Source organism: Uranotaenia lowii, chromosome 1 (genome assembly GCF_029784155.1).
Source record: "Uranotaenia lowii strain MFRU-FL chromosome 1, ASM2978415v1, whole genome shotgun sequence".
NCBI classification, from domain to species: Eukaryota; Metazoa; Arthropoda; class Insecta; order Diptera; family Culicidae; genus Uranotaenia; species Uranotaenia lowii.
The window spans coordinates 96,419,807-96,443,966 of record NC_073691.1 but is presented as its reverse complement, the minus strand read 5'-3'; the positions used below and the strand labels follow the sequence as shown (position 1 = coordinate 96,443,966).

Here is a 24,160-nt window from a genome sequence, read left to right as displayed (position 1 = left end):
TTCATGGCAACTTCGCTGATTAATTTCTCCAAATCACGATATTTAAGAGCTGAAAAGCAGATTTTCTCTGAATTTTGGTTGCCTTCTTTCAGCAAGATAGCTGATTTAAAATAAGAACAAAATAATTTTTCAGCGGTTGTTCAGCGAAAAATGTTTGTTGGGATATTCTATGTGCAATACAAATTTTCAAATTGTTTTAATAACTTTTGAAGCAGTTTTCTGTGAATTTTCAAGATGTTTCATACGACGTAATGAAAGCTCACGCGAGATGGTCATTACAGTTGTTTTTTGACATTTCTCACGCACATTTGAGCAGGGAAAAATACCTGGTCAACAAACACTGTCGTTTTTGAGGGTATTTTTTCAAAAATTCATAAGTTTTAGTGAAACTACCAGCATTATACCACAAACACTTCCAGCGGCAAATAGGATTAAAGATCATATCAATACATTCATCATATTTAAATATTATTCAGTTTTTTACATTTAAACACGTTCCAATTGTGTAGCAGATGATTGTTAGTGTCGTACTCCTCGTTCAGAATCATCAGAGATGTGTAGCAGATGATTGTTAGTGTCGTACCCCTCGTTCAGAATCATCAGCTGTCAGGTTGCCGTTAAACGGTTCTTTCGCGTATGACAGTTTTCGCGAGTCGACCCGAACTCGTCTTCCCTCTCTCATCCGTCAACAGAAAGCGTGCGCGCGAATCAGGCTCAGTTCTTCGGCAACGACGGCCTAGGTAAGTGAGCGTCTTCTCGGCCAGCCATACCGAACCGAGTTAATCTCCACAAAATGGCGACCTTGACAGGACACGAACCTGCAATCTTCCACCACATATTCAGTTGGATCGGGAGGACCAATTCTAGAGTGTTCTGAAGGTTCTCTTTAAAATAGGCTGCTTTTGTACCAACTTCGCTTGCTTTTAGGGTACCATCCATATCAACATTCTAGATGGGTTCAGCTTTTTGAACAGAAAGAAGACAAAATTTAGTATTTTCCGTAGAATAATAAGTGAAATTAAATTTCACTTTCAGATTCGAAATGGCTGGCCGCTACGTTCGTGCACCTTCATTTGAGGAAGAATGTGATCAACAAGAGCTAATAACAAGCATATCCGAAGACGATAATTCGACACTGACCCAGGTATTGCCAGACCCCTCAAAAGCTCATCGTTCTTTGTCAGTCGAGGAAATAGCAACTTCTCGAGCTAGTGCGGCCTACACGGGAAAGTTGACTCCTTGGCAACCGTTTCCAAAGGACGTGCCCATTAATCGATTGTGGGAGGAATGGAAGAAGTATAAAGAAAATTTCGAAATCACGGCTTCTCTCTATAGCGTGTCGAACCCCGAACAATTGTCGAAGATTCTATATCTGTCGCTAGGCGACAAGATGCAAAGCATCGTTCGAGCAGCAAAGGTGAACCCAATCTTTGTCGGGTCAAATTGTTACTTGGATTTCGTGTCAAAGGTAGAAAATCATCTCCGTTCGTTGACGGACTCAACAACCGAACATGAATCATTTATGACTATGCGTCAAGAAGTTGGCGAGTCCGCTGTAGCCTATCATGCTCGTCTGACCGAGCGCTCGAGATTCTGCGGGTATAGCGAAAAAGATGCGGATCGTTCCATCCATTCTCAATTGATTAAAGGCGCTAGAGAGCAACTCTTGGTCGAAAGAACTGAGGCGTTTTAAATCGGTAGCAGAAAATCTAGAATTCGGAAAGGGCTTCCTTAAGAAAGATGGACGTGCGGTAGTCCCGAAGTCGCTACAAGCGAAAACGTTAGAGGTAGCTCATCAAGGACATCCTCACGTCGCAAAGCTGAAAAGCATTTTGAGGGAGCGAGTATGGTGGCCGGGGATGACCACCGACGCAGAACGCTGGGTCAAATCTTGCCAAGCGTGTTGCATAAACGGTAGTATTGAACCATTTCTAATTGGTAGAAATGAAACAGTTTATTTTTTTCTTATAGGATTACCAGAAAGAATTACCCCGATGACCAGATTCTTAATCCCGAAAGCCGTTTGGGAAACCATTGCGATCGACTTTAACGGTCCATATGCAATCTTTGGGGGTATCTATATTTTGGTGATTGTAGACTACAGGTCCCGTTATGTAATAGCTAAACCAGTAAAATCGACGAATTGTGATTCTGTAAAAAGGGTGCTGGATGAAATATTTAAAAGAGAAGGTTTCCCTCGGTCGATCAAATCGGATAACGGTCCTCCGTTTAGTAGTGAAGAGTTCAAAAGATATTGCTCCCAAAGAGGTATTCGGAACATATTCTCTACTCCGCTTTTTCCTCAGCAGAACGGACTGGTTGAAAGCTGTATGAAGCTTATCAACAAAGCGATGATTGTCGCGGTTTCAAACCAGTCATCTTATGTGGAGGAGCTCCAGTTGGCAGTTGAGGCTTACAATTCAGCTGCACACTCAATCACCGCCGTCCCTCCCGAAGAGTTGATGTCAGGGCGTAAAATACGCAGAGGTCTTCCCTTGTTGCAATACGCCAAGGTCAACCATGACGACGACGCGATTGATAAACGCGATACGGCTGCGAAACTGAGGGTAAAATGCCTAGAGGATAGCAAACGATCTGTGAGAGAATGCCGAATTAAGGAAGGCGATGTTGTCATAACGCAGCCACAGGCCAGAAAGAAAGGGGACGCAAGATTTTCAACGACTCGATATACGGTTGTTAGTGAAGAAAAGGGCAAGCTCATACTGACAGACGACCAGGGTAATAATCTATCGCGACACGTTTCACAGGTCAAAAGAGTGGGACATTGGCGTCAACCTTATCGGAAAGACGCTTCTACGGAGGAGCTAACAAGAAGCTCGGAGGAACTCGAAACAAATGTTCCGGGAAACTCACGTGCTACGAGAGAAAGAAAAGCGCCGGGTTATCTAAGCGAATACGTTTTAGTCGTGGAGCAGAGACCGAGAAATTTGCTTTGGGATGAGGATGAAGATCGATTTTGGGACCAAGAGTTTGTCAATTTAGCTGAACAATACGATGATGAACGCGCGACGTTTGCAGACCTAAAAATTCGCCTTTGGGATGAACAGTCAGAGGAAGGGAGTGATCACTAAATAGCTCTGAATGTAACGTAGTTAATAAATTGCATCTGAAAACACATAACATCTGTTATAAATTGTAAAAAATCCGAATCTCCGAAGACTGGGGGCTAATATGGAAAGTCTTTTGTTTCTTTTATTAGTGTAAGGGGGAGATGTGTAGCAGATGATTGTTAGTGTCGTACTCCTCGTTCAGAATCATCAGAGATGTGTAGCAGATGATTGTTAGTGTCGTACCCCTCGTTCAGAATCATCAGCTGTCAGGTTGCCGTTAAACGGTTCTTTCGCGTATGACCGTTTTCGCGAGTCGACCCGAACTCGTCTTCCCTCTCTCATCCGTCAACAGAAAGCGTGCGCGCGAATCAGGCTCAGTTCTTCGGCAACGACGGCCTAGGTAAGTGAGCGTCTTCTCGGCCAGCCATACCGAACCGAGTTAATCTCCACACCAATCATCCCAACGAGAATGTCAATAATTTATTTCAATCCTCAAACCTATCTAAATACGAGGTACCTATCTGTGGTACGAGCCAAGAAACAGTTAAGAAAAATTAGAATTCAAGTTTTTCAAGGAGTTATATGTATATTATCTTTTTGGTCGCAGTCAACCTTTCAGATTAAGACAAACAATTCCGAACTCAGAGAATTATTTATAACAGACATTACATTTCTCATACTGGCACTCAGCCGGATAAATTAATTTTGAAATCAAAACTGAATCTCAAAATTAATTGGCTTTGAACTACGGACCGCTATAACGTTGCTTTTTGGGGCATTTTGAATTGTTTTCCTTCAAATCTGAGTCAAAAAGAATTAGAGTGTATGTTTGCTGTTGCTGGACTGGAGTTACTCCAGCTTGATGGTTCCGATATTTTTTCTTGAGAGTATCGTTTATACCTTGCAAATCTCATCTTCGTTCGAGTATTTCCGTTTCAGATTACAAAAAAAAATTCTTGGAAGTCAAAACGGCAAACTCGGAACGCAGAAGTCGCGGAAAAGAATTTTGATGACCGAAACGAACGAAATTCAAGACCCAAATGCGGGTGCAGTCTCGAACTACCTTTTTTGAAGGGCTGGTATTGAATCCGGGACAAGTTTTCGTTCTTCGGGACAGTGTGGAAAAAGCTCGGACGCAATTTTTGCGGTACTCGCTAACTTTCAGCTACTCAGTTCAGAGTGACGGTTACTCAGTTGTCGCCAAAACCGCACTTACTCAGTTCTGACTAAACGGCCTTTACTCAGATCTGACTAACAGCCCTTTTCCCGACAACTAAGTCGGGGTTACTCAGAATGCGCTTACACTGAAAATCAAAAATACCCAAACTTGAGAACTTTTCCCACCAACTCGAATAAAACTCCCTCCCTACAGGTTTGGCTATAGACTGTACAGCCTAAAGTTGAGATCCCTTAAGAGAACTTATCCCCCAAAATCTGGTACCGCAATAAAAATCGAAACCCCCAAATCTGAGTTTATATAACATTCACTCCGCCCAGATTTGGGCACGACTTTTGTTTTTGCCCACCAAAAAAATCCCCCAAACATGAGTTTAAATGGAATTCACTCCTCTTAAATTTGGGAACGGCTTTTGTTTTTTCCCACCAAAAAAATCCCCCAAACCTGAGTTTAAATGAGTTTTATACAGCCCAAATTTAGGAATGGCTACCTACTGTTTTTCCCATCAAAAATCCTGAATTCAAATTGAACGGATTTTCTTTTCGGATAGTAAAGGTTTTATTACGTTTATTACTCTTAAAGTAAAAGTTAAGATTTGAAACAAAAAAAATCATAATTATTCAATCAAAAACAGAGTACGTTAAGAATAAAATAATTACAAAAACAATTAACAACAAAGTTCGCATTGAATAAAATTGAAAAACTAGGTCAAATATATATAAATAATAACTTTTAAAACAACATGATAAAGTTCCGTGATCCAGTCCTTTATAGACCTGTAAAGAAGATATATAAATATAAAAAATAAATTCAATAAAAATAAAATAAAATTAAAAATTATCTGAAAATAACACTTACCATCAACCCTGCCTCATAAAACCGTTTGGTAATCTTCTGAACCGTTGAAGATTCCGGCAAACAATTGCCGAATACCCTGTTTTGTACCAATACGGTCAGGTTTCGGAGTAGGCTTGGCACTGGTATGCCAAGGACTGGAAACACCTTAAAAACACCTCGAGCACTTTTAAGGAGTCTTCTCCGCACTCGATGTATTCCTGCGGGGCAAGGAAAATATAAAATTGACCCATATCCCTGTGCTGCCCGACACACAAAATATGGGGATCTTTTTGGCACATCATGTATCCTGCTAAATTGTTTTCCTCGACCCATCTGATGAGAGGGGCCGCTACAATGAAACGAGAGGGCAGATCCAAGTCCTCAGCAGGCCTCTTGCATCCTCTTGATTTCAATGTCCCCAACAGCATGGTACAGGCCCTAATGTACACTGGAAGATATTAAACGTTTTAACGAAATTACTTTCAAAAAATTTGCGAAGCTTACCACACTTGAACATCGGGTATTCCGTTTTGTCCAGAAGTAATGAATCCGCCAGGAACCTCTGCATTCCCATTTTTGGAATGCATGCAGGGTGCATGTGGTTGAAGGCTTGCAATATCTGAAAGCGTTAAAATAAGGGTTTTAAGTTGAATTCTAATTTATAAAAAAGGTACACGGTAGAACTACACACCATTGCTCCACTAAAACTTTTTAAATGAGGGAATTTTGAAATTACGTGGCGAAAATTCTTTTTTTCAATAACCATTTTGTGGAGCACCGGAAACGCATCCCTCATGTGGCATGAAATTTCGGCCCAATTTTGAGCCGAGGCTTCCAGTGAGGCACATAGTTCTGCGGCCAATTGGGCCGAACTAGACACTTCCGGGATGCACTCAATATATCGATGAAATTTGCGGTTCGCAAATGGGACATCTTTCCGCATTGTGGTTATCCTTCGCTCGATATGTCCTTGGTTTAGAGAACTTCTGTCACTAATTTTGCGGTGCCAAAAAAAGGCCGATTCCGCAGGAGCATTCAACTCGACCCTCGTGACCTCTAGATGGGGAAATGCTCGAAGGAAGGCCTTAGCCAAATCAGCTTTCTCCATTGTAGACGGATAACTAAATTAATAGAAAAAATACATTAGATAAATATTGTTACATTTTTAACTCCTAACATTTGTCGATATATGTCAGTTGTATGAAAAATGTACTTACTATGAGTTTTTCATTTTGTCTCTGAAGAAATCGTTGCAAACGATGCGCACCATTTCCAACTGCGTGTTATGGTCCGGTATACCACCGTTCAAAATACTATAATATTTCTGTCGAAATTTCAAATTTTGCTCCAGAACCATATTTATTTGTTCCACCTGAACATCATTTTCTGAAAGACGAATATTGATTGAATTTATTATAATCTCTATAATTTTAATGAATTCATCTCAAACTTAAATTTGTGTAAGGAAAAATATTGAGTTCATATTCTGATTACTTCATAACAAGTGTGTAAATATTGTTTTGATAGTTAATTGGTATCGCTGTTCATAAATAAATTGTTCGAGAACCCCAGCACCTTTATTTTGTTTAAAGAAGGATTTGGAGGCCCGGATGAGTAAGTGTTTTTAAATATAATACGTAACAGGAAATTCATTTTACGTTTCTCTTCACAGATATCTATTTCACATTTCATCAGCACCTAAAAAAGAAAAGAAGCCTGTTTAATCATCCAAAATTGAGTCGATTCGATGGCACGGAACGATGATTTTTCTTATCGAATTATACAAAAGTCGACTGATTCGATCAAGCCGGAACAATGTATCCCAATATCAATTCATTGATACTGTTGTAGCGGATGATGCATCACCTCGCCATGGACATAATGCACTATTTTGGTATAAGATGATAATCGGAATTTATTCGTGGCTGCTGAACAAAGGACTGAAAGATTGCGAGCAAACATCGGTTCTGAACTATGACAATAATTGTGCTGGTCCCTAGCTAGACAACATAAGCACGTTAATCATTAAAACTCAGGCCGGATTAATTCAACGTTCTGGGGAAACTGAAAGTGTAATTCCATATTGCACAACGGTGTCGAGCTTTCCGAAAGCATACGATCCCGTTTATTGACTGATTCACAGAAGAAGGTGGCACAAAAGAAGACTTATAGTATAGGTACAGCCTGTACCGTACAGGTAGGTGATAAAAAAAGATATTTTAGGAAAGTTCAGAAAAATGTTTAAACTTATGTGTAGGGCATTTAAAAATTGTATAAAAAGTTTTCTAGAAAAAATTGTTAGATAAAATGCTGTAGGTGAAGGAGATTTCTCATGATTAAAACAAAAAACCAATTTCTTTTCTTAATTTATTAAATAAATATCACTAAGCTAAATTACAAGAATATCAACTGTTTTACTACGTTATTTTTAACTTATTATGATAACTCGAACTTGTATTATTATATTAACAAATTCTTTGTATTCCAAAAAGTAAACTTCAAAGAATGGTTCATTTTGCCGCATTTTAACGTTTCCACCCTGCACCACGTATAGGCGAACCATATTACAGGGCACACACATTCCAACATTCATACGTACATGCATACAAACATACTCATACTCGCGCTCATACAAACACATACATACTTAAATTAGGTTGAAGTTAATTGTACTGCAAGTTAATATTTTTATAATTTTTTAATAGTTTTTGTACCGAGTCGAGTGCATTTATCTCCTAAATGTGTTAGTAGGAAGGGGGCCGTAATCGTCGCGGCGACTCAACTGTCAATTTGCTCTAATTTTTGGAAAGGAAAGGGGAATTCTAGGGATCACTAAAGAATTTAGTTTTTAGATAATGCACCATCATCTTCAATTTATCCATCAAAATACTTAAGACTAATATAATAAAATGGATCACTCTTATCATGACTTTTCCATAAACTATAAGTTTTACGCTTAAACACTTTATCTTCAGAAGTTCTTATTACATTTTTGGAATTTTTGGTTTTGAAAGAATGTTTAGTGTAATCGAATTCAATCATTTCAAGCTCTTGGAAAATATATATAAATCCCGAAACGTTTTCAATTATAGAAATTATAATTCCATAGCAATCAAAAGAACATTTTTTATATTTCGCAACCAATCCTGTAGCGAATGTAACGCTATTATATGTAAAACGATCAATAACATTGACAGTATCTGGCACGTCATCCAATAATGCAAAGTGGAGATTTTCAATAATTTTTCTTCGCTCTAATATCGAACTTTTTATGATAACTTTTTTGTTCAAACCGTATTCACGATTAATAATTGCGTTAGCTTGACGTAGGCTAAGACGTTTAGCTAAACTGAATGGCAAGTTTTTAAAATTATGAGACGTTTTAGCTATCCCCTTGGATTCCCTGAATTTTCCTTCGTATTGCATACAACTGTCATATGCAGAAGGACCCTTTTCAAGAATTTTTTCAATGTAATGAGATATATGATGTACTTTATTTATACGACTTAATTTTATGTTAGAGGAAAAGGCTTGGTGGAAAATATTTATTGCCAGTTGAAAGTCTTCAATCATAGCTGAATTAATTTTGTCCGAAAATGAATAGTAAGTTATCAAATTGCAATGATTTTCATTCATCTGAAGGATCGATGAAAATAAAAATGGGAATACTCGAAGCAACATCCATGTTTGGGCAGCAGATTGATTTAATGGTGATGTTGATTTTAAATTTTGTTTCGAAAAGTTCGAAGATGGCTTATCCCGTTTTTCGATTTCGCCATACGCAAAATCATTTATCCTTGAATTTATGGTATCGACATTTAATATATGATCCTGGACAGCGCATTCCAAAATGTTTTTTAAAACTAATTTTACTACACCTTCCAGCAAATCGTGCATCGGGTCAAAAGTCAAATTTTTAGCAATATGGAAATATGAAAGTTCATTAAAAGGACAATCTCTAATTACACCACAACTTTTGGAAATCACTGTTCCATCGCTTAAAGCTTTCAGGTCTTCACTAAAACTTTCGACAGTACGCTTTTGAAAAACGCCGAAATTTCCTGCTTTTAGATCAACACGTTTAATGTAACACGATCTGCAAAACAAATTCGCAGAAGGGCTGAGGAGTCCGAAGACTTCATGTAGGGCAAGAGTGTCTCCTAGTATGTCAATTAAAACAGCCCTTAAAATAAATTTACCATTATTCGTTCCAACACATATTCCTCCTTCAGTTTCGAGGAGCTTCAACTCATCGATGAGAGGTTTCAAAATTCTTTTAAATCCGTATGTTTTAACAAATTTGCTGTTAAAAATTAATGTTAGGTAAACACTAGCAAGTGAAGAATTAATAATAGGATCAAAATTTTGTATTTTAAATGATACGTTAGTAAGTTTTTGCTTTGCTTTGCGTGATCCGAGTGGATTAAGATATTCCACATCGTCAAAGTGTAAAGATAATCTTATGGTATATGGAAATTTTTTAAGAAATGGATGGTTTTTAAACTGTATACCATCTTTATACCCCCGCATGAACCCATCCACTCGAGTATTTTCATTCAGAACCATGGTTTGGGCATCAGAATTTTGAAAAACTAATCTTAATGTATCAATTATTGATATATATTGAGCAGTGTCAATAACTGTTTGGTTTTTTCGACCAAATTCATTAGAAATTGAATGCTCGTGAAGTTGAGTGCCAGGTTGTGAAGATATTGATGACATATTTTCAATTTTTCGTTCCCCAAGAATTATTGGTTTTGGTTGAGGTATTAAATTTTTTGCTTTGTGTGCCAAGAACGATACATTTTCTTCGAAACTATTTACATCAGATAACAAATGTGAAAAATGGAGCTGATTTATAAAATTTGCTGTTGGAATATCATCGGAGGATATTTGTTTTAAGTTTAAATAGGATTTGAATAGTTCGATGGTATACCTTTGAGTATATTCCATCATCTTTGAAACACCGTTAATAAAAAGTTGAACAGTTTTTTCAGGAAGCTTTACATTGGTGCGTAAATCGGTTACAAAAAAGGAAAATTCATCTTTAATTTTGTTTACAGTAATAGGTTCCATGTAAAACAATGGATTTTGAATTCTTCTCGGTAAAGATTCTTCCTCCATCAAAACATCTGTTCCTTCTGAAACAATTTGCGAGGAAGACGAAGAAATATTAATGGAAAAAATATCAGAATGTTTACTATTTAAATGTCGTTTTAAATTATCAAATCGGTGAAATAATAATCTGTTATGTGTACATAACGTACATTCAAAAGGATTAGCTGGCGCATATAATTTTAATTTATGTACAGAAATGAAATGATTCTTAATAGAATCAATATTTTTAAAATATGTGTCGCAATCTGGAATGCAACACCGGTATCCTTTGAGATAGAAAGAAAGAAAAGTTTAAAAAAATATTATAGAGAATACTGAAACCAATTTTGAAAATACAAAGTTCCAAGCCTGTGCCAAGTTGTGGAGTATCATCTTCATAGAGATATGCAATGAATTTCAAAATCAATAATATTTAATAGATATAAAGGTTGTACCTCTGTACGCGGTTATCACATCAGCGGTATAGTGTTTAGCGGTATGCTATTTTGGCGGTTTACCATTTCGCAAAAGGATCTAAAACGCGGGATGACTATTGGCGGTTTGATCGATTTGGCAGTTTACCATTTGGCAAATTGTCTTGTTTGGCGGTGTTATTTTTTGCGGTATGAGTCAGAAATATACTGAGAAAATGTTGTACCCAAATCTTTTTTCTGGTTTCGAAACGTAAAGCGTAGGACCATACATCATTCTAGTTCGAGCGCGCAGCTTGAGGAAGCGGCCTCTTAGCTCTAATCTATGTTTCTAAGACGGTCCCTTTTTTCTAGGTTTACTGAAAGACCTTTATAGGAAGGCCCCGTGTTTTTAGGTTTACCCAAAGCTAGGGACCCCTAGCCCGGTCCGCAACGCGAAGCGTAAGAACCATATATCATGCTAGTTAGAACGCGTAGCGTGAGGAGGCGGCCTTTTAATTCTGATGTATGTTTCTGAGACGGACCCGTTTTTCTAGCTCTACTCAAAGATCTAGGAGACGGCCCCGTGTTTCTAAGATTACCAAAAGCTAGGAACGATCCTCGTAATTATGATCCTAGGCCGGACTTTTGAACATTTGAAACAGATCGCGAAGTGACTCAGTTGCCAACTATCCATACCGCCAAATAGCCTTATTCACAACTTGGGAGACCGCGTAATGTTACAAACCGCCAAAAGGGGCATATGCCTATTAGAAACCGCCAAGTGTTACAAATCGCTAAATGGTAAACCGCCAAACGGGTTCATACGCGAAATATCATACCACCAAAACGAATACCGCGAAATGGTTTACCGGGAGCTGTGATACAATCGATATAACAATTCAAATTGTATTTGTTTACCCTGTATTTCAACTTTTATAAAGAACTTAAATCATTATTTAAAAAAATCTGCAATTTAGAGCTATCAAGTTTTCATCTTTGTTTTTTAACCTACATAGCAAATTTTAATATTGTTTTAGTCCTTGGATTCAGACACTGATATCTCATTTGGCACAGGCCTGCCTGATTAAGATATTTGTGATATTGATGCACAACTTACCAACTGTTACTTCATCCCTTACTTGTGTCGGAAGTCCTCTGGCACATCCGGCGATGAATCCGTCGTCGTAGGGAACTGCATTGGTAGCCATCGGGTAACTTGATGCTTCGGACATGACGAACAATTCCCTTTTAGGTTTATTGCGAAGTGTTTGAAAACAATTAGAACCGTTTCAACAAGGAATTTCAAAACCAAAAATCAGCGAAAGTGTCACCAACTAAAAAGCAGGAATACTAATTTTCACCCAACAAAACAGTTCTCCGCTAACAACTTCGTTTGGGGGGTAAATCTGACACAATGGTGGTAATAGAATCCGATTTGCAACAACAAAAATCCCCCAAAAAAACAGTTCTCTGCATGAAGAGCAGGTTTGGCGTATTGACAAGCCGTGATTCTTTCATAAACTTGAGTTGTCAATATGAAACTTCGGTTTGGGGGGTGGAAGTTCTCAAGTTTGGGTATTTTTGATTTTCAGTGTATGATTTCGGAACGGATTTTGGCCGCTTTTTCTACGTAGGAATAGTAAAACCCAGTTAAATCAATAAGAACATTGTCAGATTGGTGGATCAGAATAAAAACAAAGTGAAATTATTTTGCAAAATGGTTATACATATTTCCATAATTATATTTTTTTTTAATTCTCACCAAATTTACATTTTTTTTAATCACACTTGCATTTCTTCCCCTTTTACACCGAAATAATGGCTTTCTCATCTGAAACGATAATCTGAATTGATAATTGGACGCCAAATTGGGGATCACGAAACCGGATTTTGGCTTAACTTGCTGCTGCTAGTGCACCTCCGAGAGTAGTTCCTTCATAGCATATTCCATTATCGCATGGTATTCCTAATAAAAATTCTGCAACTTTGAAAAAATTGATGGAAGGGCTCGAACTAACTGATCAACATTTACTCAGTTGTCGCCTTCAAGCACTCGAATTTGCCGCGTGCCAACTTTCGTTTCGTCTAAGTAGTCGTTACTCGGAAAAACTGAGTCGTTTTAGATCAAGCGACGGCTGCTTCATACCAAAGGCGAACTCTGAGTAGAATGGAGCCGGGCTCTGGGTATTTCAAAATTGACGAGTATAGAAATAAACCAGACCAGCTGATATTTGTTCACATCGGAAAACACGTCCTGTCAAAATTCATGATAGTATTGGTGAGAGCGCAAGTAACACCGAATATTTTCAGAGTGTTCCACCGTCCAATTATGGTGCACTACCAGTGCACCAGTCATTGTGAAAACGAGCATGAAAACAGCAAAAAGTGCACTACCGGTAGTGCACCGGTGCACTACCAAACGAAAACGAATTCTCTGTTAAGGCTATGATCATTTAGTATCCGGGCACTTTATTTCGATGATAGCTACGTTATTAGAACTCGGATATGCAAAACTTTAGCAGCGTTGTGTTGGTTATGAAAAGGACTATCTTGCCTATTTTTGCCAGATTTTTAAGTTAATGTGTGTTTGAGATATTTACGATTCAAAAAGACATGGTAAAAATAATTTTGCACAAATTTGCGCCTTTTGCGCATTTTGCGCCTCAGAAACTTTTCATTTTCGACTTGAAAACTCATAAACTGTTGATTTTTTTCTGATCCTTTTTTGGATCGAATGGTTAAGAAGAATAAGGAGCCACTCTAGAATCCACACGAAGTTCAAATCAAGCATCGGAATGGAACCCTTGATCTTATACATGGTAAAAAGTCTATGGTTATTGGGGATAACTGAATGCAGACCCCTTAAATAATGCAATTAATCCATTTTCCGTCAGTCAAAGAGTGTTTTACGACTAGTAGACACCTAGTAAATGACTAATAATGAACAGTTCCTTAGATTGCAACATGTGCAACCGGTTTTTACGCAATGTGACAGATATATCCTGTTGGACGAAGAAATTTATGTAAAAACCGGATTTAAGAAATCAAATTTTTTGAGATGCCTACTAATGAAAAGGTTCCAACCAGATTCCAATTGCTTTTTTCAGGTGAAATTGAGTAAAATATCATGATTTTGCAAAGGTTTTACTTCTGTGGTAAAAATAATAGATCAATACATGACTGACACAAGTGTGCAAAGATAAAAAAGAGATTTTATGAAAAAGTAAGATTATTTCTTGAAAGCATTGATAAATATATTTTTTTATATTTTTATATTAAATGTCATATTAACACCTTCATTTCCTCCATAGAAAGTTTTTCGATCAAATCAATAGTTTTTAAAATACAATCGTTTGTAACTGCCCGGATACTAAATGATCATAGCCTTAGTATCAAGATAGTTGGGCTGTTGGTGGTGCTACTATGGTGCTGCCGCTCTGCGAGATGGGATCTAAGCTTTGTATTAAATCTTCGTGTAAAAGCAAATCATCGCACTAAAACAAAGGAGAACAGTACCTAAACTAAATTCGTCACAACTTCGACCAAATAAAATTTTTTAGCAGTTTTGGAGGTCAAACTTCAGGAAACAGATAACTGTTCACGACGATTTAGATCACCGCTGGATGTAATTTTTTGGGGTTTCTTTTGTTGATTTTGTTCGGTGATCACCGAACAAAATCAACAAAAGAAACCCCGAAAAAGGAAACAGATAACGTTATCGAAAATAGCCTTCATCTTAAAAAAAGGATAGTTTATAGTATACGTTATAGATGGTACCCAAAATTATACTTGAAAACCTTCTTCATTGGACGCTATCTCAAAAACAACTTGACAGAAAACGTCACAAAAATTTGCACATGCACACAATACTTTACTAGGTAGCATCACAGAAAATTTAATTATTTTTTTGTCCATGCTTTCAAAAGTTATTTACAAAATAAACTTTTGCATTTGTTTTTCGAATACACACGTTATACATATTACTAATTTTTTTACCCCTAAATGTATGTAGAAATTAACAAGATATTCGGTGATTTTTTATTGTGATTTTTTTAATTAGAGTTCTTAACTTAAGAATTATAAGTTATTCGTCCTTACATCTACATTGAACCTAGAATATTTTATCGTTATCGTAAACTTTAAGAAATAATTCAAAAATGTTGATCGTTAATATTTCCATCAACTGAATGTGTACCCGACACAGATGCCGTAGTTATGTGATAAAATTTTATGACAACCCAACAAATCGATCGTAAGTTCACCCAAAGATCAACCCATCAAGTGCTTATTAGCAAGCCGGATCCCACTCTAGGTCGGGTTGGGGGAAATCGAGAGCCACAGAGCCAGCCCAGAAGAATATCCCGATAGCGCGGTGGAATATTCCGAAGGCCTCCCAGTAACTACTATGTAAGTATCTATGTTGTAGTTGGTTGGTGTATCACATTGTCGTAACATGAGATATCAAAACCCGATGAACAAAGGCTTTTCCCATTCCTGGCGTGTCGACGTCGGCGTCGACGTTGGCGTCGGTGTCATAATGATAATGATGGCGTAATACAATCAGTTTTAAACGAGCACTTTGGAGCGCATGAACCGCAGCTTGAGGCGTCTTTTGAATAGAATAGGCTTCTTGCGTGAAGAATAGAATTAATTTACTCTTGTTTGTCTCCGTGAGTTTGAATTTCTGTACAGAGTTTATACGTTGCTTTCTACGTTTTGGGGATATGTAAGACAATGAGTACAAATGGCTTTCCATAAATTGCTAATTGAGTTCCCATAGTATCCTTTCTCTAAGAGTCTGTAAGTTTAACGATCTTGTTTGAAAAGAGTGAATAGAATTAGCAAACAATTGATACCGTTTGTTTAGTAAGATATTTTTCCACCATTGTGTTAAATTATTGCAATGAAAATAATGCCTTCTAGATATTCAATTTTATTTTTGAAAAGCTACTTTGAATTCGAGTTCTGACTCTGATTAAGAGAACAGACGGAGACAGATTTATTTCTAAAGATTTCAAACTAATTTTTTTATCATTGACTTGTAAATTAATCCTTAAGTCTTTTTCGAATAGTTTAGTTTAAGGGGAATTATTGATGGATATTACTCAACAAAGTTATTGTTGTTTCATTAATTTTTACACACAAGTGCTCTAAGCACTAAGCAGAATTAATATGAATCTAAATATTGCAATGAGTTTTTTTTTCAAGTCCAACTTAAACCTCGATTATCTACATTCATCGTTGAACAGATTCCAATTTGGTGCACCCTTCCGCTATGAAAAACTCGTACAAACCAATCAAATATTGGCTCATTTAAAATTGAATTACCAATTTATGTGCGCTCCTAAGTGAATGGCCACGTGTTGGGTTTTGTACACGTGCCAGTGAACGGGTTGCAAGCAAGCACCGATGGAGAATTTTTACTGGTCTATTTTGCAAAATGACTTATGCGGCCATTGTTTCTATTAAGTTCGGTTAAAAAGAAAATACTGAATAGAAAACCCACTAAGAGAAAATATGCAAATTTTAAACCTTCAATCGATTCGCCCTTTTGAAACGAAGCTTCGCGAATTGCGTGAGATGAATTCCAATCGTACGTGCATCGTATTTGGCTGATACCTACCAATAGCTCTGATCAGAAAGCCAACCACATGGAAAATGGAATCATCGCTTTTATGATGACTCGCCGCTGTTCGTCTGGTGCATGGGTTCTACTATTAGGGATAGGAGAGCAATTTTGAGGATAAAGCGTTCCTCTGCCGGATTTCATCTTGGCCGTACAGATGACGCAACTTCCAGCTTGAATAATCAATTTACTTCCATTTCGGGGTAAAAGCTCGTTTTTTTTTGGGTTAAAAGTGCTTTGTACCGAATCCATGCCACTTCCATGAATGCACCGTTTGAAACTGCAAAGTGTAGGCATTTTTTTCCATTACTTGTAAAATATAAATGTTTTTTCAGGCTTTAAATAGAATCGTTTATTTGTGTAAACTTTGTTTATTTTTGTGTAACCTAGGTGTTACTTTCGGAAAAATAGTCATCTATAAATGGTCGGGATTCGACCAGACTGAACTGAACGCCATAAACTTGATTTCGAGAAAATCGAGTTCGAAGTTCACAGCCCTACCATTTGATACCATTTCATCAGATATCTTATTTAATCATTTTACCATCACATTTAGACTCTTATAAAGCCATTGAGGTTATACTGGTCAATTTCTGAGAAAACTGAACTTTAATAGTATTATGTTTGCACCCAGTTCACTCTGGTCGAACAAAAATGTTTAAAAAATTGTCATGCACTCTCATTTGACTGGGCAATTTGTTCTAAACGTAGGTGCCTACTTATAGGCGCTTTACGAGTAGCACCCAACGAGTATGGTTGATGCTTAAAAATGGTTTTTTCGTTGAGCCAGAGTGAACCGAGCCATACAAATTTCGCACTTTTGAAAAGCGGAATATCTGTGATTTTAACTTACCGGTTGCAAACCGAAGAACTGTTTTGAAAAAAAAAAAACAACAACACAAATAAGCTTAATTCGCACAAATTCAGTTTCAGGACTAAAACATGCTTTTCATCTTCACCTCCAAGCTAGCTTTCAGTTCACTTTGGCGCAACGCATTTTTGCCATTTTCACTGTCTGCAACATTGGAATTTTCTAATAAAATCATTAAAAATAGGAAAAAATTTCTGATTTTCATTGGACAGGTAGCTTATCATGTTTCGCATCCGCTGCAATAGTTAACTCATTTTTTTTTCAAATTGACGTTCAGTTCGTTCTGGTCGAATTGCGACCAAATATAAAAATGAATTTCTGTCTGTCTGTCTGTCTGTTCCCTATAGACTCGGAAACTACTAAACCGAATTATGTGAAACTTGGCAGGTGGGCGTATTGGAGGCCGGGGAAAGTTGCTGTAATAGTTTGGGACCCCTCCCTTCTTTCTGTAAGGTGGGAGAGGGTCTCTCATATAAAAGTAACAAATCATCATAACTCGAGAACTGATCAAGCAAATCATACCAAACTTGGCATGGGTGGGTACTTGGGTTCGAGGAATGTTTCAAATATCATTCATATGGCATAAGAGGGTAGTGGAATACGAGAAATGGTTCTATGATTATTTCAGACCCCTGCCCTGCCTCCATCCAGTGGAGATACAGGAAGGATGGGGGGGGGGGGGGGGTGGGGCAACGCTTAATGAAGACAAGCTGCGCAATGTTAAGTATCCTTCATATTTTTTACACGTCCTATGAGGTGTTTTTTTTATATAAAAGAATTAAAATATCCGTTATGCTTGGCTAACTATTTTTTTTGTCAAATCATACCTTTCAATTCGGTATCGAGTTTTTAATACGACCAATGCGCCAACGTCAGCTTTTCAAAGTTAAACAGCTCCATTAGCTCTCAGCAAAATTATTGTATTATGTTTTTCTTATTTCTCTAATAAAAATCCTTTAGATAACTTTGAAGCATCAAAATTAAGGTCTTCGAACGGGCCTCTTTACCCATCTCATAACTCAATATGTTTACATTTGGCACTTTTACCTTTTTCAACATTCATTATCGGATTGCTATTTGAATAAATTTCATAAAAATCGAATCATAGGTATATTAAATGCACGAGGGAAGCGGTACATGGTAGATTACGATGTGTTTGTGTTACAAATTTGAATTATTTGTAATTTAATTAAGAACTGACAAATTATTGCTTGTGGAAGCTCTCGGGGCTATCTAATAAGTAAAATTCTATTTTACGATTAGGGTAAATTTTTTGAAAAAAAAAAACATTCGAGCTCTAAACCGACCTTGAAGGGTTTTTGTTCTAATATTTTTTTTCGTAAGTAGCGAGCGAGTAAAGGCGTTTTATCCTTGGCCAAGGACCAGAGATGATTGTACTCTGAAATCTAAAACAGTTAAAAAATAAAGCTAAAGTTTTAAAAATCCTTATGTTTATCAAATTCTTCAAAATTAATCTGTTCTTAGGTTCTGCTAGAATTAAAATAAAAACTAAATAAATGTTGTGGTATACAAATGTTGCATCTAACCCTGCTGTTGCATGATGCCCCGTTTGACGGTAGTCTAATTAATTTATGCATCCATGTTTTACGTTCATAGGATCCAGTATTGGTATTAAAAATTTGAAACATGCCATATCCCCTAACAGAAAATTTAATCGAATTTTTTTTTATCGAAAAACATTTTTAATCAAAAGATGGTCTATAAAGTCTGTTTCACATAGAATCTGGTCGGATAAAATGAATCATTTCTCCGCAAATGAACGTACAACAAAAGTGAAAATGTCATTTTGTAGGGTTTTTATTGCACTTTAAGGGAAAAAATACATAAAAATCATTCGTCAGCTTTTCGGATGAATTTTCAAACTTTTTTTGTGATACCACCCATCATTTTCGGCACAGTACTCCTGGTCTGGCCATCTTGTTCCACCACTTTTCCATTTGAGCGGGTTTTTTCATGGTTCTGTCACATTTCTTCAGTTTGCCCATAATATTGTCCAATATTTCTCGATGGGACGAAAATCCGGACAGTTTGGTAGATTGACACTTTTTTCAACAAAATTGATCTTGTTCTCCTTATACCACTTAACGACATCCCGGCTGTAGTGGCAGCTTGCCAGGTCCGGCCAGAATTTCACCGGAACTTTCGTGGGACCGAATGAATGGCGAAATCCTCTTCTGGAGACATTCTTCTTTATAAACATTTCCATTCATTGTGTCCCCAGTGATGAAAATCTTCTTCCCACAACTACAGATCCCTTGCCAAATCATCAACTTACGAGCAAATTTATCTGCGAAAACAAACTTGAATCTACCCACAACATTCCCATTCCAACGCTTCGCAAGATAAAATTTGTTACCGGGTATTTGTCCAAAATCCATTTTGACGTAAGTTTCGTCGTCCATCAAAATGCATCCGTTGTACTTGGTCAACACTTTCCCGTACAACTTCCTTGCCCTGGTTTTGGCAACCAGATTTTGTTTCAGCTTCCTGATGGGGTGTTTGCTTGCATGATACGACCGCAAGCCTTCTCGAAAACAAATTGGTCGAGCTGTACTGTGGTTCGTCTTGAACTTTTTCGCCAAATCACGCAAGGAGATTCCAGGATTATTGTGAACTGATCGAATTACCTTTGCTCGCAGCTTCCGGTCATATGTTCCACTTTTACGCCTGGTTTGTTTTGCTCGATCCACCGTAAGGGTCTCCCGGTAACGTTGCAGCACCGAATTTACAGTCGATTTTGGATATTTCAGGAATTTCGCGATCTTTAGCCCTGACCACGTCGGTTTCTCTACGTGAGTGAGCAGAATTTTCTCTCGCCTTTCTCGTTCCATCGTCGATAACTTTTGACTGACTGCTTCAATCTTGATGAAATTTTCATCACTAAGTAAACAAACCATCCACGGAAAATAAAAAAAAAAAGGTAAAATTTACCTTTTTGCGAGGTGAATTTTTTCACCCCTCTTTCGAGGTAAATTTTACCTTTTTTTTCATTCACCTAGCAAAAAGGTAAATTTTACCTTTTTTCAATTTACCTAGCAAAAAGGTAAATTCTACCTTTTTCGCATTCACCTAGCAAAATAGTAAATAATACCGTTTTCCCATTTACTGATTTAAAAGGTAAATGCTGGTTGGTTTAATTGTTTTCTTCAATAAGAATTAAAAAAATACAAAATTCTTTCAAAAATGATATTGATTGGAGATAAATAGGGACTGGTAATTCGGCTTCGCGTTCTTCTGAGCCGCTATGGCCGCTGAATCCACCTGCGTTGCGTACATTCATGGCCTCCTCCGTTCAACTAATCCGATCAGGTTCGGCTTTTCCGGCTGGAGGATGACGTGGAATACACCTCAAAGCTCTATGGGCCGATCTGAAACAAAATCAATAGTTTTATGACGAGAACCAGCACAACTAAATGATATTTAAGAACACTTACCATTCTATTCCGATTTTCACATATTAGGCACAAAACAAAACTTGCTCCTAGAATGACGAAACAGCTTAACCTCAATGACTGGGTTCGGCGAATAGTTACTTTTTTTAGAAGAATTGTACCGTTTTGTTTGGCTCAATCCAGGTCAATTACATCTCGATACGAGGTAAGTTTTACCTTATTTGGATTTACCTTTTTTTCTAGGTGAATTATACTTTTTTATCGAGCTCAATTCAGGTGAACTTCACCTCGCTACGAGGTAAGATTTACCTTTTTTGGATTCACCTTTTTTCTCGGTGAATTGTACCTTTTTTCAAAACTCGATTCAGGTAAATTTTACCTCACTGTGAGGTGAGTTTCACCTCGAAGAGGTAGAAGTTACCTTTTTGGCTTTCACGAGCGTTCACCTTTGCTAACTCGGTAAATTTTACCTTTTTATTATTTTCCGTGATCCGGATAAAAACACTGTCAATAGATTCGCGATGTGACAACTAGAGGCACTGCAGTAATTGAAAAGATGCGACCAGATTCTATGTGAAACAGATTTTATTTGCTGCATACATCTAGGGGTAAAAATTTCAAGCGTTTCTCAATTTTTTTGGCCTTTGAAAACAAATGGAATTTTACCCTCTTGCAATTCCCTAGGTACTCGCACTGTTCCCATGTTCTGCTTTTCTTCAAATTGAATCATTTGATAGGATTTAGCCATTTTTATTATACGGGCTTTCTCATGGAAAATCACCGTTTTTTTTTCAATATCCAATAATTTTCACCAAATGACCATAAAAATAACACTTTAACCGCAGACACCACATATCTGGTGTCTGCGCTTTAACTAAACCTATACAAAGATAAATTGAACTTTCACATAAAACAACCCATTTGCTCCTAAATGCTTAAACATGATCAGGAGAGATGTTTGTTTGTGAGCCTTCGAAAAACCAGATATTTTGAGATTTTAAAATTACATTTTAAGTAATATCAAAAATCTTCTAAAAAAACCAAATCTAGCCCATTTGTAACTCAATTGATAGTTTTTCAAACGTAGTTAACTGTTTTCAGATTTTTTTTTTAACTTTTTACTTAATTAATGATGATTATCTGTAAAAATTTCGTGTTGATCAAATTTCGCCCAGTTTACGATACTTAAAACTTATTCCTCAAGCCCCTAAACTTATGCAATGTGTGTAAAATTGTTATAAAATTTTCTTCGACGATAACGTTTTTCGTAGAACAAAAGTTGTTTGTAATCATAAGACTTAACCTCTGTGAATTTTTCAGCGAAAAAAAAATCGGGTCCGTCAGGAAATTTTGTAAGTCCACAGACGTAAAACTGAACACACGCAATGAAATGAACACACGCAATGAAAACACAAAAAGAAAACACAAGAAACTAAAATTTTTAACTCTACTGAGTAAAAAAAGAATGTAAAATACGGGAAAAACTAATTATTGAGTCGCCTGCATGAGAGTTGCATTGCATTTTTTAAAATTATCGTGAAAATAAGCCACGTGTTCGCAAAAATCTAACCATTATTTTAATCTGCAGAAATTTTCTTGAAATTGCAGTACGGCAAGAACACTATATATTGAGCACCATATTTGGGATTCATTCGTATTTGTAGCCAATAAATAATTACAAAAGGTTTTTCGAATGAAATTTTGATAGTGTAGCGCTTAAGTTTTAGGCAAATACAGAGTATAAAGGCTGACCTTCCACTCTTTTAGAAATCCTATGTATAAAACTGTCATGACATAATTTGTTTTTTTTTCAAATTTTTCTCCCAATCAAAAAAGGATGTGTTCTTCATCCAGTCGAAAAAATACGTCACAATTTGAATATTTATTTTAGTTTCGAAAATTGGGGCGTTCAGAGTTCGAAATTAAACTTGAAATTTGTATGAATAGAAATTGATAAAAAATTAAAAAAAAAAAAAAAAGAAAATGCTTAAACAGTGGTAGTAGAATTTTTGTTTAAATTTTTAACTGTATATTGTTATTTCAATTGTTTTATGCACTACAAGTGTTCAATATCTGGGACCTGTTTGATAACTAGTGCTTCAACCATATATATTCGATTTGTTTTAATCACTCTGTACAAGCGGAGGAGTTTTTCAGATTTTTCTCTCATGGCTGAGGGAAAGTTGAAGAAAGTTAGTTCAGGAATGAATTAACGTGAAAAATCGCTGATCAAATTATAGCAACGTTTAAGAACAAATAATAATTAAACAAAAACTTCATTTGAAGACCTAAAAGACTTAAAACCTTCAATATTAAAAGTATTCCTTATTTTATTGGTGAGGTTGATGATTGTACTGCTTTGTTGATAAATAAGATTTTCACATTTGTCGAAAGTACAAAATCCCAAAGCGTCAGTGTTTTAAAATAAACAAAATAAGTGGTCCAATTTTGTTCTTTCATCTATCGATGAAATGTTACACAGTCTATTCAATAGAAGATCCTTGATGTTGGCCAAGCTGCTCTCAAGTTTATTTATAACTATCCGTTCCATCTCCTCTCGAATCGTTCCAGGAAAAGGTTGGTTTTAAGTAAGGACATACAAAAATAAACGATAGTGATAAAGATTACAAAAGGTCTATTTCTTTTCTATTGCTTTTGACATGTCGCTTGCCGCATTATTTGAGTCTAATTTAGGTAATCTTAAAATTAGTTCAGAAATTAGCCTCCCAAAAAGTCAGGCTGGGGAGAAGTCTAGTCAACTGGGTAGTTAGTCCATCAAGATTTTCAGCAAACTAAAACCACTCGTGCCCGTAACCAGCTGGTAAGTTTTGTGACGGTGTCCCCTTCCGAAGAAAGGGACCGAGCCCAAACAACCACAGTTTCGAAAAACGTTGGCAAGCAACCCACGCTCTTCGCTCTAGAAATGGTTTTGGATTCTGTGTACAGAACGTCGTTGGGGGAGGAAGGACGAGTCAAGAACGAACAACGGTGGTACAGAAGTGGTGGCGATGGCGATGAAATCCAGTTTTCAGTGGGGACAGCAAATGATTTTTCGACCAAAGGGAACCACACCGAACGGACGACACGGAAGGTTCTTCCCGAGTAAATAGGTCCAAAAGCTGAGCACACTTTAAATGTCTAAATTTACGTTGGTTGGTTTCCGGTGCCAAAATAAAATTAGGTCAAAGAACGGGAGAATAGGGAACACCGTTATAGCTGTAACTTTTGGATGCTGGCCCACCATGAGGTTGCAAGATGGACAAAAGAGACACGGATCGGTGAAAGTTTTCAAAAAAACAATGTCTTGTCGTTTCAAGCTGATATTCAACAAGTAAACAAAATGAAGCTAACAAGCTGCATGTTTCTTAAAGAAATTGTCTGAAAGTAATGTGCTTATACGTTTTTCAGAATTTATCGTGAAATTTAAAGGTTTCTAGTGCAAACTTTAAAAAATAATTATTCGAGAATAGGTTTGAACAATATTACATCTACAATAAAGGAGCTGTGATGTTCTCCAAAACCTAAAATTATCTGAATACAGAATAAAATCTATGTAAAACTGTGTTTTATCACCACGATATATTTTATGCCAATTAAATCGACGTTTCTAGGCGAGTTTAAAGTCGTAACATTCGAGACACGACGATTAAAACAG

General features: G+C 36.9%; 1 protein-coding gene and 1 long non-coding RNA gene across 2 annotated transcripts; one reads left to right on the top strand and one right to left on the bottom strand.

The window, feature by feature from the left end:
• Positions 1–1,994: 1,994 nt before the first annotated feature.
• Positions 1,995–3,092, top strand: LOC129737647 (uncharacterized). The gene has a single exon (XM_055728807.1). It carries the CDS (start codon positions 1,995–1,997, stop codon positions 3,090–3,092), a length of 1,098 nt encoding a protein of 365 aa, XP_055584782.1.
• A 2,290-nt stretch (positions 3,093–5,382) lies between these two features.
• On the bottom strand, positions 5,383–5,856 carry LOC129751903 (uncharacterized). Its single transcript, XR_008738823.1, has 3 exons — positions 5,777–5,856; positions 5,590–5,704; positions 5,383–5,533 (listed from the first exon to the last, which is right to left on the bottom strand). It is a non-coding gene; the product is annotated as an uncharacterized LOC129751903 (long non-coding RNA).
• Between the last annotated feature and the right edge of the window lie 18,304 nt (positions 5,857–24,160).